This window comes from Embiotoca jacksoni, unplaced genomic scaffold (genome assembly GCF_022577435.1).
Source record: "Embiotoca jacksoni isolate LCO1_2020_lvr unplaced genomic scaffold, fEmbJac1.0.p SCAF_12, whole genome shotgun sequence".
Classification (NCBI taxonomy): Eukaryota; Metazoa; Chordata; class Actinopteri; family Embiotocidae; genus Embiotoca; species Embiotoca jacksoni.
Window position 1 is genome coordinate 10,543,939 of NW_027185252.1, and position 12,656 is coordinate 10,556,594.

The window sequence follows — 12,656 nt, forward strand, 5'->3', positions numbered from 1 at the left end:
CAAGTCAAGAGCAAGAGGGAGAAAGGGAAGGACAAATACAGTTAGAGAGCTCTGTCAATAGGCAGCAGTTTCAATCCGAGAGCCAAATGAAACTGTACTCTACTCAAATTTTCATCCAGCAACTTCAAGCAGCTGGAAACTGTTAGGTTATGTTGGCAACAGTGATTTGTAAAACCCCTAACCTAACATACACTATAGAAAAAAAAACACATATCCGCATTAGTCTACACCCTCTTGTTAAATTTTGACAGTGAAACTTTAAAACTTTAAAATATCAATGGGTCAAATGCCCATGACAAGCTATTGAATGTTGAAAATACTACAACCACGGTAGCTCAACCGACTTCAAGACAGTAAACCAGCCAATCTGAAGACATTCTCCCAAAAGCCCTCTAAAACAATTAATAAAGAAGGATAAACTCATCTGTGAACCTCACAACTCGAAAAAAACAAAAGATGAAAGAGAAAAAGAAGACATGTCCTAAAATATATTGGAATAGATTGCATGACTAACAAGTGTAACATATGGAACAAAGAAAAGAAATGTTTGCATTTAAAAAAAGCTCTTAAGACCTTCGTGATCACTGTGGTGAGATCATGTGTTTTTTGCCGCACGAATATTGTTCATTGACTGCCAATGTTCGTTCTTGAAAGTAAATTTAGGGTTATTTTCATTAAATTGGCCAGTTAACAGTCACTTATGGGACATTTTTCTTTGGGTTGATAACAAAAATACAAAGAAATTAAAAGTTTGTTGACTGTATAACTGATCCTAAATGTAACCTGTACTCTAATGTTCTCTTTAAAAGATTTCCTCCCAAAGCGTTACTTAAGTAAGTCCATACCATATAATTTCCACAGTATGTTAATTAGGATTTGTTTTTGTTAAATTGCTCACCCTTTGACTTTTAAAAAGACATTACTATTTGCCTTATGTTGTTATGGGTTAATTGGTTTCATTGTTTTATGTAGTGATCCACCAGAACATGACACAATTGTGCAAGTTCCTTTGGTATTCATTTGTGCTGTGTGTGTAACATGGGAAGAGCAGTAGCAACATGAACATAGTATTCCCTATTTGGTGAAAAATCTGGTGGAGATTAAGTATCTTTAAATACTGAGTCTATTTTTTTTTTTTTGACCTTTATTTAACCAGGTAAAATCAATTGAGAACCAATTCTCATTTACAATGATGACCTGTCAGCACAGTCCACAACACATTTTAAACATATCTGTGGCACTTTATTACAAAGGTTGTTTACGTTACTCTAAATTATGTGTAAAAGTGGAAAGATGCCACGCAGCATACAGTCCAGCAGTCTATTTTGATAGATATATAATATCTGCATTATTCATGACCACTGACCACTGATTATACTTTAATACTACCTAATGAATAAATGATTAAATAATAAATTTCTTGACACTGCATCTTTATCACAAGTATTGGCTGCAGCTGAGGATATAAGACCATTGCGGTCTATTAACTAAAGACTGGTTTTGAACAGGAAGGGAAATAACCTGCTGTTGAGACTCAGAGTGGTGAGATGGTGTCTCTGATGTCTATGAAAGGGGTAGCCAGAGGTCACGAGCTTAGCTTTAGGGGAAAGATAAGTAGATAGAAAGACCAGTAATGCCTGTAGTTTTCTTCCTCTGACATGGCATAGCCTTATCAATATAAGAAACCATTTCTCATATTTTAACAGAGCCCTGTTTGCCTACTGTTCTGGGATTCAGCTGCTGTTAAACAGTCAACTGAAGCGACTGAAGTCATGGATCTTGGGCTTCTTCATTTTGGGATACGTGTAACTGGATTTAAAACCATCACACATGAGAACATTTCACCCATTGTATGCTTTGCTTGGCAAAGTTGCTTCTCTGAACCCACTAAAGCTGCGGGAGAATATTTCATGACATTTTATTTGAACTCTCTTGTGCCCGAAAACTGCTGAAGCATCTTCCACAGAATGCCAAATGCAACATTAGAACATGTCAGAACTTTTACGGGTTAAGCTGCATACAGGAAAATGTTTTCAGACATGAGGCTAAGCTCTGTTAATGCAAATCTTTAAAATTCTAATAAGTTAGCGAGGGATTTTTTTTCAAGGGCAGGTTTGCATATGTTTGTTAGTGTGTGTGTGTGTGTGTGTGTGTGTGTGTGTGTGTGTGTGTGTGTGTGTGTGTGTGTGTGTGTGTGTGTGTGTGTGTGTGTGAATTCATTAGTTTATTCTCAATGTTATCATCTTTTTGCAGACGTGTCAGACGAAGAGCAACGAAACGTCAACAACTTCTGTTCTTTTATCCACAGAGCACCTGCCATACAAATATAGGCTCTCATTCACACAAACACACAAACACACACACACACACACACACACACACACACACACACACACACACACACACACACACACACACACACACACACACACACACTGCTATAATCAAATCGAGGGAAGAGGAGCCAGAGGAAAAAAGACAGACAGCAACAGAAGAGGGTTAAGAGAGAGAAATAGAGAAAAGGAGAGGTAAGCAGGGAGAGAGGGATGAAGGGGAATAGAGGGAGTTGCGTATTAAATATCCCCCGTCTGATCCTCCTGTGTCCCAGGCTCTCAGCTGGCTAGCCATCACAGGGGCAGAGATAGAAAGCGCTTCAGGCAAGGACAACAAGGACAGTCTCCTCCAATCGTTATATTACTGTTTATAAAGTTTTTCACAATAAGAATACTTGTTGTCCAAACCACGGATAGAGGCCAGAGTGTCTATAGACCTGCCCTTGTTTCAACTTTCCTCATTTAACAATTCATTCTTGTAGAATCCTAACCTTCAGGTGACTTTTTGGGTTTTCAGGTTGAGACACTAAAAGGACGGCTATAGTGTCCTCAGACACCTCCAGAGTGTAAGAAACAACAGCTCACACTAAATGGACTTCAAGCACACGCACACGCGCGCACACACACACACACACACACACACACACACACACACACACACACACACACACACACACACACACACACAAATTGCATTCTCCATTAGCTTGCCTATCTACTGAAGGGCAATTACAATGAGGGCAGAGGGACGTGCCATTGTGAGTGTGCGCTTGTGCTTGGACATAAATGGGTTCTTCTGCTGACCGCCGAGCAATTTACCCGCACTTATCCCCCTCCCTCATACTCTCATCATACTCTCATTCCCTCTCACACACACACACACACACATGCAAAAGGTTCCACAGCTATCTTTGTTAGGACATTACACTGACCGCCATTCATTGCAGACAGCCGAATCCTAACTCTAACCTTAACCATAACCAATTCATGACTGACCTTAACTAGGAACTCAGAAATGACACTGCGTCTCATTAGAATCATGCGTTGATCCCCATGAGGGGTGGAGGTGTTTATATCAGGAAATGTCAACAACATGCATGTACACTCACGGTAGTCCACGCACACACGCACGCACGCACGCACGCACGCACGCACGCACGCACACACACACACACACACACACACACACACACACACACACACACACACACACACACACACACACAGAGTGCACAGCTAATTTCATGACAATCAATTGACCAGTTGTCCGGACATTTCAAGCTAGACTGAAATTACTACCAGCTACTGTTACTGCTGCTGTTAGCTAAAGTCCCTCCTTCTTATTAGTTTTCTGGTGTTCCTTATGAAAATAAATTGGATCATTAATGAGATATAAGTAGTAGTATTAGTAGGTACTTCAGGGGGAGTGTCTTTGATTCAAAGGCCTGGTGCTGGCAGGTTTCTGCTATCAGTGGGCGGGGCACAATGTCCTCAGGTTCTCATTTAGATCGAATCCGATCCCTGCTTGTTCATCCCCAGCTCGTCCAAATATGGTCACTTCTGGCTCCAGAAAACCAAGATGCCGACGGCCAAAATACCGCAACTGAGGCTTAGTAACAGCAGTTCACAAACCGATTGGTAATGTCACTGTTGGTTACCGCTTGTCCCACCCCTACAACCACCTCTACTACTGTTACTGCTGCTGCTATACTATTACTACTGCTACTACTACTACTACTAAATAATAATAATAATGATAATAATAATAATAATAATTGTTGAGGACATCCAACAGACTGAAGATGCTAATCGAAATGTTATCACTTGTGAGCAAATGTAAAAGTTCTTCTACAAATAATTTATCTATCATAGAAAACACTGAATTTCCATGCAGTAGGGGCTGTGCAGACGCACCTCATCCATCCAGTAATGACTGAAAAGTTTTACGATCAAACATTTGCCCAGAAGAGGTGAGTCCGAATAAATTATTTTTATGAGGTTGATATGCACGATAAATGAGCTAATGAGCTGAAAAGGGATTTTAAACTTTGCGGCGGCTGACACATAAAAAAGTAAAACTGCACATTGACAGAGTCTATAAATACTCTGTGTACATCAAAGCCTTCTTGTAATGCAAAATGATCCTCAAAGTGTGTCTTGACTGTGTGCCACCTCAATGTCAAGAATCATAGACACATTGATTTTTTTTTTTTTTTGTAAACTTACATGAAACCATCAAAAAGAGGAAAGCAAAATCTCAAATGTGAAGGATTACACTCTCCAGGTATGAATTGATATGAAACATTACAGTATCAAAGACCTTGCAGAATTGATGAAGCAGTGCTTGAACATGTCCCTGATATCCACTACCTCATCAAGCCCTGTGCCAGGTCAATTTATTATAAAATGAAAGGCTGACGGAGGATGTGGTGCATATGGCAAGATGCCACATCTTTCATTCAAGTAGTGAGTGACCAGGAATATCACAATACAATACTCATATCCACAGAGAGTCAGCAAGAAGTAAAATCTCAGTGACGGGCACAGGCAGGGGAAATTAAACTGAAATATCTATTATGGGCAAACAGATAGGGATTTCTTCTGTTTCTTGAATAATTAAAAGTCAATACAATCTATCCAGAGGAAACTGCTGTGTTGTTAGAAACTCTTTTCTCAAGCTCGCTGCCATCCAGCAGAGTCCACAACATCCCTTCAATTTCCACCTCATAAACCTCTAAAAAAAACACACTCCGGCCATTAACCATTAGCTTTAAATCCAGCAGCACCCTGTAAACTTCCAGACCAGAGTGCACCTCACACAGACCGCATGGATCCTCAATCAGACACATTCAGTACCTTCTCGTTTTTGCCACAAACGAGCACGTGTTCAGTGGGTGTGTTTAATCAGTAAAGGGTCAGCAGCACAGCTCATTAAAGTAATGAGAGTCACACAGGCGCTTTATTTATCTTGTCACGTTCTGTCTCACCAGAAGATGACTCAGTATGGGTCTGGCAAAATTAGTCTGGAAAGAGGGAGATGAACCAAAATTTATATTTGATCTCTCTCTTTATTTTTTCCTCCTCCAAAACTGACCCTCCATCAGTGGAAGGTCAGTTTTGCAAAACAGAGACACATTTAAACTCCCGCTGCTAAAGTTTTGTCAACACCAAACTCCATTGCTGGATTTACATATAAGGAATATGAAGGGGGGCAGATTAGTAATGATTATACATAAAGGTGTGTCATTTTGATAAAGTAACACATGGGCAAAATAAAATCAGCTAACCAGTCACATGCTATTGTCACCAGTATATTGTGAATACACTGGATATAAGTTACTTTTCACATGAACATAGCACACCTCAGGGAGTTGTCCGTTTATCAAGTATACATCACACGCTCACACATGGAGTGAATCCTGGCCCTTTAGTAAGACAGTCTGAGTACTAAAGTCCCTCTGCCATCTGGACTCAGTTCTTCCATTAAAAAAAGCATTAGCTTAAGTACTTACAAGGGAGTTGGCACACACACACACACATTCATTTATAAAGACAGCTATTCTCCATAATGTATGGTCAAAATATACTGAATACTGATGCTCAGAGTATAATGTAAGTATAAACAGGGACTCCAGTGTGTTTGTTTGTGTTTGTCTGCATGTGTATGCAGAGTGCTGTGGCATCGATGATAGGTTTCAAGATGAACTTTTTTATGAGAGACAGCGCTGTTGGCACACCTTGACTACTGGGTTCAGTCCAGCAGGTGCATCAGTGATGGAGAGTGTCTCTTACAGTGTAGCATCCACAAAAATAAACCACAGCAAATTATTAATGTGCTGGTTTTTTAAATATTTAACCGGGGAAACGACATGCCTGCGTTTCAATTAATAGAGTAGGGGATCATCACTACAGACGCTTATCATGAGAAGAAAACTTAAGATCCTGTCAAAGGGCCATTGCTGCCTAGAGTGTGCAGGGCAGTCTGGGTAATGAGCAGAGGAAATACAGCCAGAATGGGGATAGGAGTGCCATCTGTCCTGTTGTCACTAACAGATGACAGATAAGCAAGTGTGAACAGCATCAAGTAGATGGGGAGACAAAACACGGGTCATCCTGATAAGACAGGCCGAACAAGGCCTCAGTGTGTGACAACAGCTGCTGGAGGTGAGCCAGAGCAGGACGAGGACCTTCTCAGTCAACAGGCAATGACAGGCAGATGATGTTTGAAACGTTGTAAATGTATCATTCAGAAAATGCTTCATTATGTGAAACTATAATTAAACAGTGAGCAGCTTCATAAGGTTGTGTCTCTTTCACCCAGCGCTGTTGTGACAAAACGTGTTTACTGAAAGACTGAACTGAATTAAATTTGTCAAAACACATCAAGCCAAACCAACCATAAAATGTGTTCATCTATGGTCTGAAGCAAAGAAAATGAGCCATATTCTCTCTCTTTATATATTAAGGCAGTAAGGTAATGCGAGCACTAGGAGAAAGGCTGACATTCCCACAGTGAGGGAAGTGCCTCTACACAGCACTCAGACCCATTCTGTCCATAGTGATATCGATTAAAAGGTAAAAGCACACACCCCAGGGGCAGAGAGAGGCCACACACACAGCTTAAGTTACTCTGTATGTATGTGTGTTTGAGGGAGAGAGTCATGGCCCAGAGTTGCACTGGTAACCCAAACCCTGAGACAGGACTGCAGCCCACTCAGTACCAGAGGGATGGGGCAGTGCAGATGAAAGTAAGCACACACTTGTACACCCACACAAACTTTAAAGTGTTGGAAGTTTTTTAATGGACCATAATTGTTCTATTACTAAACCAACAAAACAACAACAACAAAAATCCATTACCTTCCCCACCGACGGGCTCGAACATCCCAAACTGCTCCAAGACTTTGATGAAGAGGCCCATGACCACCAGTACAGCAATCATCTCCAAGCCATCCAGACTCAACATCTTGGGAGACCACTGTCTGTCATCGCCCAGCACGGAGCCACCGAGCCAGGTCGGGGCGACCCGAGTCCGGCCAGTGACACAGGACCCGTCCCAGTTTGTCCAAATTCAGCCTACCTCAGTTCTCATCCACCTTCTTCCTCACTTTTATCCAATCCCAAGTATACTGACAAAAACAAATTTAAAGCGGCTAATGCCTTGTTTGGTTAAATGGGCATCTCTCTTCTGTCACCCAAAACCCAGCCTCAGTCAACCCCTCTTATCCCATGGTGAAGGCCATAACTGCCGGAGCTACAGGCTGCAACACAGAGATCCAAGTTGTCACAACACCTGCACTAAAGTTTTAAGTTATTTTTTTTTCCTTTGCGTCTCTTCTGTCTTTCTTCTTCCCGGCCCCGTTGAGTGATGGAATCTGGGGATGTGCAGTGCCTGCTAGTCCTCTGGCAGTGGTTGTCAGGAAGCGAGTGTTGTGAGGGGGAAAGAGGGAGTGAGTGAGAGGGAGGCGGCAGATAAAGAGAGGCATAGAAAATGAGAGAGATGGAGACAGACTAACCGAGAGAGAGAGAGAGAGAGTGGGCCAGAGACACACACAAACACACACACACACACATAGTGAGACAGAGATTGTTATTGGGGGATGCCCTCCCTCTCCTCTGACATTACCTTCATTGATTTGCCTAATGTGGTTTCCTTAGTAACTGAAAGAGAGCGTTTAAAGCAGATTTAACTAATGAAAAGAAAATTAGTTTATGTTCATTTGAATTCATGTACTATCTACCATTATATGTGTGCTTTTACTGTACGGAGATTGCGGCAACTGTTCAGCAGTCTGTACGCCTGTCGGTCGATAGTGTCTCATTAACATTTTAAATGTGTTGCTATCAGAGCACAATGGGCAAATTATTTTTGGCTTTGGAACAGAAAACACAAAACTGGAGAGACAAACATCATAAATGAGAATAAAAGAGGCTAAATAAAATCATTTTAGATACATATTGGGAGTGTTAATGCAAATGTTGTTGTGCCTGATCAAAAAAACAAAAAAACATCCTACTTCAATAATTCTTAAAGAAAAACTTCCAAAATATCCAACTCAAGTAGTGTGTTAATTGACTCGAATATTACTTGAGGGAAAGTTAAACCAGTTATAACAATGGTAAATAACTTTTTGTTGAAAGAAAACTTTTGGGCTGTGTCTAATATAACTTGCTTAATTGCTCAACCTTTCATGACATTTACTTCATTCTGTTGTGAAGTTGCGGAAAGGAATTGTAAAGATTATGTTGGCCACTGAAAAGAATTGGTAAAGATTTTTGCAACATATAACGTTTGTTCACATGCATTGCGTTTCACATTACTGACATATTGGTCCTGTTTGCTTCTAGTTTCATTTTGATGGAATAAACAAAAACCTAAGCCTAACACCAATGCTGTATTTTTGTTCTTTACATAATCCTCTTAATGACCCACGGGACACACAAAAGGCAACATGGATGCGAAAATAATCCTTGTTGTTCTCTTGAAACTCTTTGCTTCTTTCCAAAAAATTTAACATTTCTTTGTATTTCAACACCATGAAAAACAATAAGAAATTACACATAGGCCTATATATATGTTGGGTTGGAGCAGCTCCTGAAAATGTAGAGGAGACATACAATTGGAAAAGATGAGGCCACTGGAAATGTCAACATTTTGCTCAGATGGATTATTAAATTACAAAAAAAACACTTTGTACGACTTAAATTACAAGACATTCACTTTCAATCTAACAAAAAATACATTTCTGTGGCATTTGCTATCTATGAAAACATCAGCACACACGTTACAGCTCGTAAACTCAGAGCTCCCAGAAAACACGGTAAACACAACCCTATCTGAAGGCAGAAAAATCTCTTCACGAGTATTTTATCTACAGTCCCTTACTGAACATGGATTAGGTAGTCTAAAAGAAAGCCATGTACACAAAGACAACAAAACCAATCCATTACATTAATATAAGTGCACTCTAATTAGTTGCTAATTAGTTAAACATTTCCTTCTTACAGTTTTTATCGAGAGCTGGCCAGCTACTATAAATCTGAATCTCTGGTTCTCAGCTAAAACTCAAAGCTTGATTTATACTCAGTTTCAGGCAAGAAAAAAACAAAACAAACTGATGCTACCAACGGAAACACATTATCTTTCAAATCCAGAGTCACCGAGCGATTTGGTCATTTCCCTTGTCAAACATCTAACCACCATCTGTCTGTCATTTTGTGAGGGTGGGATATTTAAAGCATCAAGAATCAGTGCAGACTGCTCCTGTTAGCCACCATCTGATGTTCTACCCCTCCCACCATGACTCCCAGTGAGGATATCACTTCGCCTACAGAAATAACACAGTCGGAAAAAGGTATGTTCCCTCTTTGTCATTTTGTCCCACCCTGTTTACGTTTCTTCTTCTTTCTTAGGTGAGAGGAAAAGGTTGAGAAGGAGGAAAGACGACAGGGATTTGACAAATGTGCTGTGTCTGCATTCACGTCTGCTGCTGTTTTGTTTTTTTCTTGACATTCCTGTTGCTACATTTTCAGCAGCATTCCTTATTAAGGAGACATCTTTCACATAAACAGCATCAGCACGGACCATGTGGGTCACTTTAATGTCCGCTGACACAAAAAAACAAACACAAGAGAATGCCCAAACACACACACAAACCAGACAAGGTGACAGCAAACCTAATCTGATGTGATGCCACTCTTCTCATATATGGTGCGCAGGCAAACAAACAATACGCCACAGCAGCTTTTCCCTTCACTCTATGGTAGTAATGTATACGGGTTGTATATTGAAGCAGAGCTCTGACTGCAGACATGGTAAATGTAAACAGAGATATATTGATCCATAAACTCACAATACAACCAGAGAGAAAGGGGGAAAAAGAAATCTGAGGAGGACTTATTGGTAAAAAAAAATGATTTCTGTGCCCACTTATTTATTGAAGAGTTGTCATATAAGGGGGAGAAATGGAGAGGTGGACGGAAAGGAGGGAGGCAGGTTGTTGCTTGAGACGCGGTGGCAGGGCAGAGTAATGAGAAGTAAGAAAAGACAGAAACAGAACATGAAGGAACAAAGGAAGGACAAACTGAAGAGCCTGAGTGACTAAGGTCGGATTCCTCTGTGTAGCGATCTGCAAAGTGCGGAGGGAAGAGGCATCTATTCTTTATTACCCTCCAGCATCTCTCCCCTCCTGGAGGATTTTTCACCTCATTCGGGCTGTCACCACAGAAAATTGGACCTGCAGATGTGTCCTCTACTCCTCCACTATGCCCCTACCCTACTTTCTCCTCTGTTTTTCATCACATCCACCACAAGCAAAATATATTTACACAAGTTTGACAATACCAGCTCTGCATACTTTTAATTTAGAAGGAGAACTGTCTCATTCCTTGATTTCAATTAAGTTAAAAAAAACTTGGTTCAACAGTTCTGTTTACAGTGTCAGAGCTCTCCATTAACTTTTGATAGCAAAAAGCTTTAAAAAAAAAATCCTCAGACACAGTTATTAATTCATCCATAATCAGTTACAATGCCATTATCAATAGTAGGCACTCTTAACATGTGCAAACATTGAAGCATGTTTACACTCTAATGGTCACTGAAAACTTCAATATCTTTACATTCACTTTAACTGAAACTTATCTGGGTTGTTTTTGTGTAATGAGTGACACTTTTTTTTTTATGCCCGTTTTTAATTGTGCAATATTTATTGTCATACCAGTATTTTTTCTGCTGTTTGGACTTCAGACTGTTTTCAGAAAATATTGTTTTAGTTCTTGCTGCAGGTCAAAAAATATTTGTTTGAGTAGTTTGAGGGTCTGTTTTTTTTTTTTCTGAGCCCAGAAAATATATTTAGTTTTGGCCTTACCCTTTTTACTTGCTTGTAGTTTATTTCAGAAGTGTACACATAAAATAAATAATTAACTAGTTACATAAAAAATCTGACTTTTGTATGTGCTATGGGTTACAAAAGGATATTTTGCCATTTACCAAAGACAACAATTATGTTTCTAACAGGACCAATATTTCAGGTTTGAAAAACACAATGCATGCAAATTGTATTAGAGATGAATAATTTTGTTTTATCTCTAGCACGATGTTTTTTCAGTAACAAACAGTAGCTAAGAAATTCAGTTACTTCTGTATCATAGCAGGAAGCAGAACCACAAGTTAAATGTGTAAAGTAATGCGTAAAGCATAAAGTTAATCTATGCAAGTTCAGTATCAGACCAGTGCCACATACATTTGATACGATCTTATGCACGGATATTGTTTTGAAACCGTAAAGGGAGGGTTCTACAGTTTCTTACGAGAAGAGGAAGAGTCTAAAGAAAATAACAAACAGGTAGCCCTTCCTGTCGTCATTAACTCCACTGAAATCATTTTCCTACAGTGTCTGAGGTTGCTGAGACATCTCAGACAAATGACTCCTCAGAAGCAAAACATCTTTTCCTTTTTTGTCTGATTTGACCTAGAATACGAACCAATCGGAATCACTCAGCTCTAAAAACAAAACACACAAACTTCCCGCTTAGGCTCCTATTGATTTTTCCCATTTTCTTCTGCTGCTAAATATACTGTAAGCGATGCTGTAAAACGTGAGCTCTGAGGGGAAGCTGGTCAACTGATAGGCACTAAACTGTGGAGACGGGCATGTTTGTGCTGATGGGTTTTAGGAAGGACTGAAGTGAATGACTTCATTGACTCTTGTCTCATTATTTATGTGCTGTTTGTATACAGTATGTCCAACTTAAGGCCTCAGGGGAATGTTACGAATCAGTGATCTGACATTTGATCGGATCATCTCAGGTACACAGATGGATTTATGACAGATTGAAGACCTGTAGCAAGCACTCTTATCGTAAGAATTAATTTTTCAAGGTGCTGAAGGTCAAAATTAAATGACAGTTAAGCTGCAATGGTTTTGTCCTGCTGTAGAGATCCTTGCATGTACATCCTCTAATCCACAGATTGTGCTAATTAAAGAACATGACTATTGATCTCTGCTTCAATAAGGCTTAACAGACCATGGTCTCCCAAACACACATCATAAAGACAGACACAAATGGCTTCTGAGAGGAGAGAGCAGCTCAAATTGTTATGATTACAAAGATCACGCTCACTATCCAGCCATCACACACAATGATTTCACCTGACCCTTTTGCATCATGCGAGGGCACGGATGGACACACAGAATATGTTTGAAATCAATAACAAGATAGCTGTTTGGACAAACATGTCGTCTTTAGTGTCCATGTCTCGTTGTGAGCCGAGCCACTCAGACAATCAATAGAGATATAAAACAAAATGACAGAAGAGATAGT

General features: G+C 40.0%; 1 protein-coding gene across 4 annotated transcripts in view; it reads right to left on the reverse strand.

Annotated features, from left to right (window-relative positions):
- Positions 1 to 12,656, reverse strand: part of LOC138195375 (A-type potassium channel modulatory protein KCNIP2) — a 91,716-nt gene that overhangs the window by 17,820 nt on the left and 61,240 nt on the right. Inside the window, exon 1 of one of the 4 annotated variants that reach the window (XM_069144721.1) lies at positions 7,194 to 7,402. The exons of the other annotated variants lie outside the window; for them this stretch is intronic. Coding sequence (XP_069000822.1) covers positions 7,194 to 7,299 — 106 coding nt within the window. The 5' untranslated portion in view covers positions 7,300 to 7,402. Of the gene's footprint in view, positions 1 to 7,193; positions 7,403 to 12,656 lie in introns of those variants that run through there. 4 annotated transcript variants of the gene reach the window in all.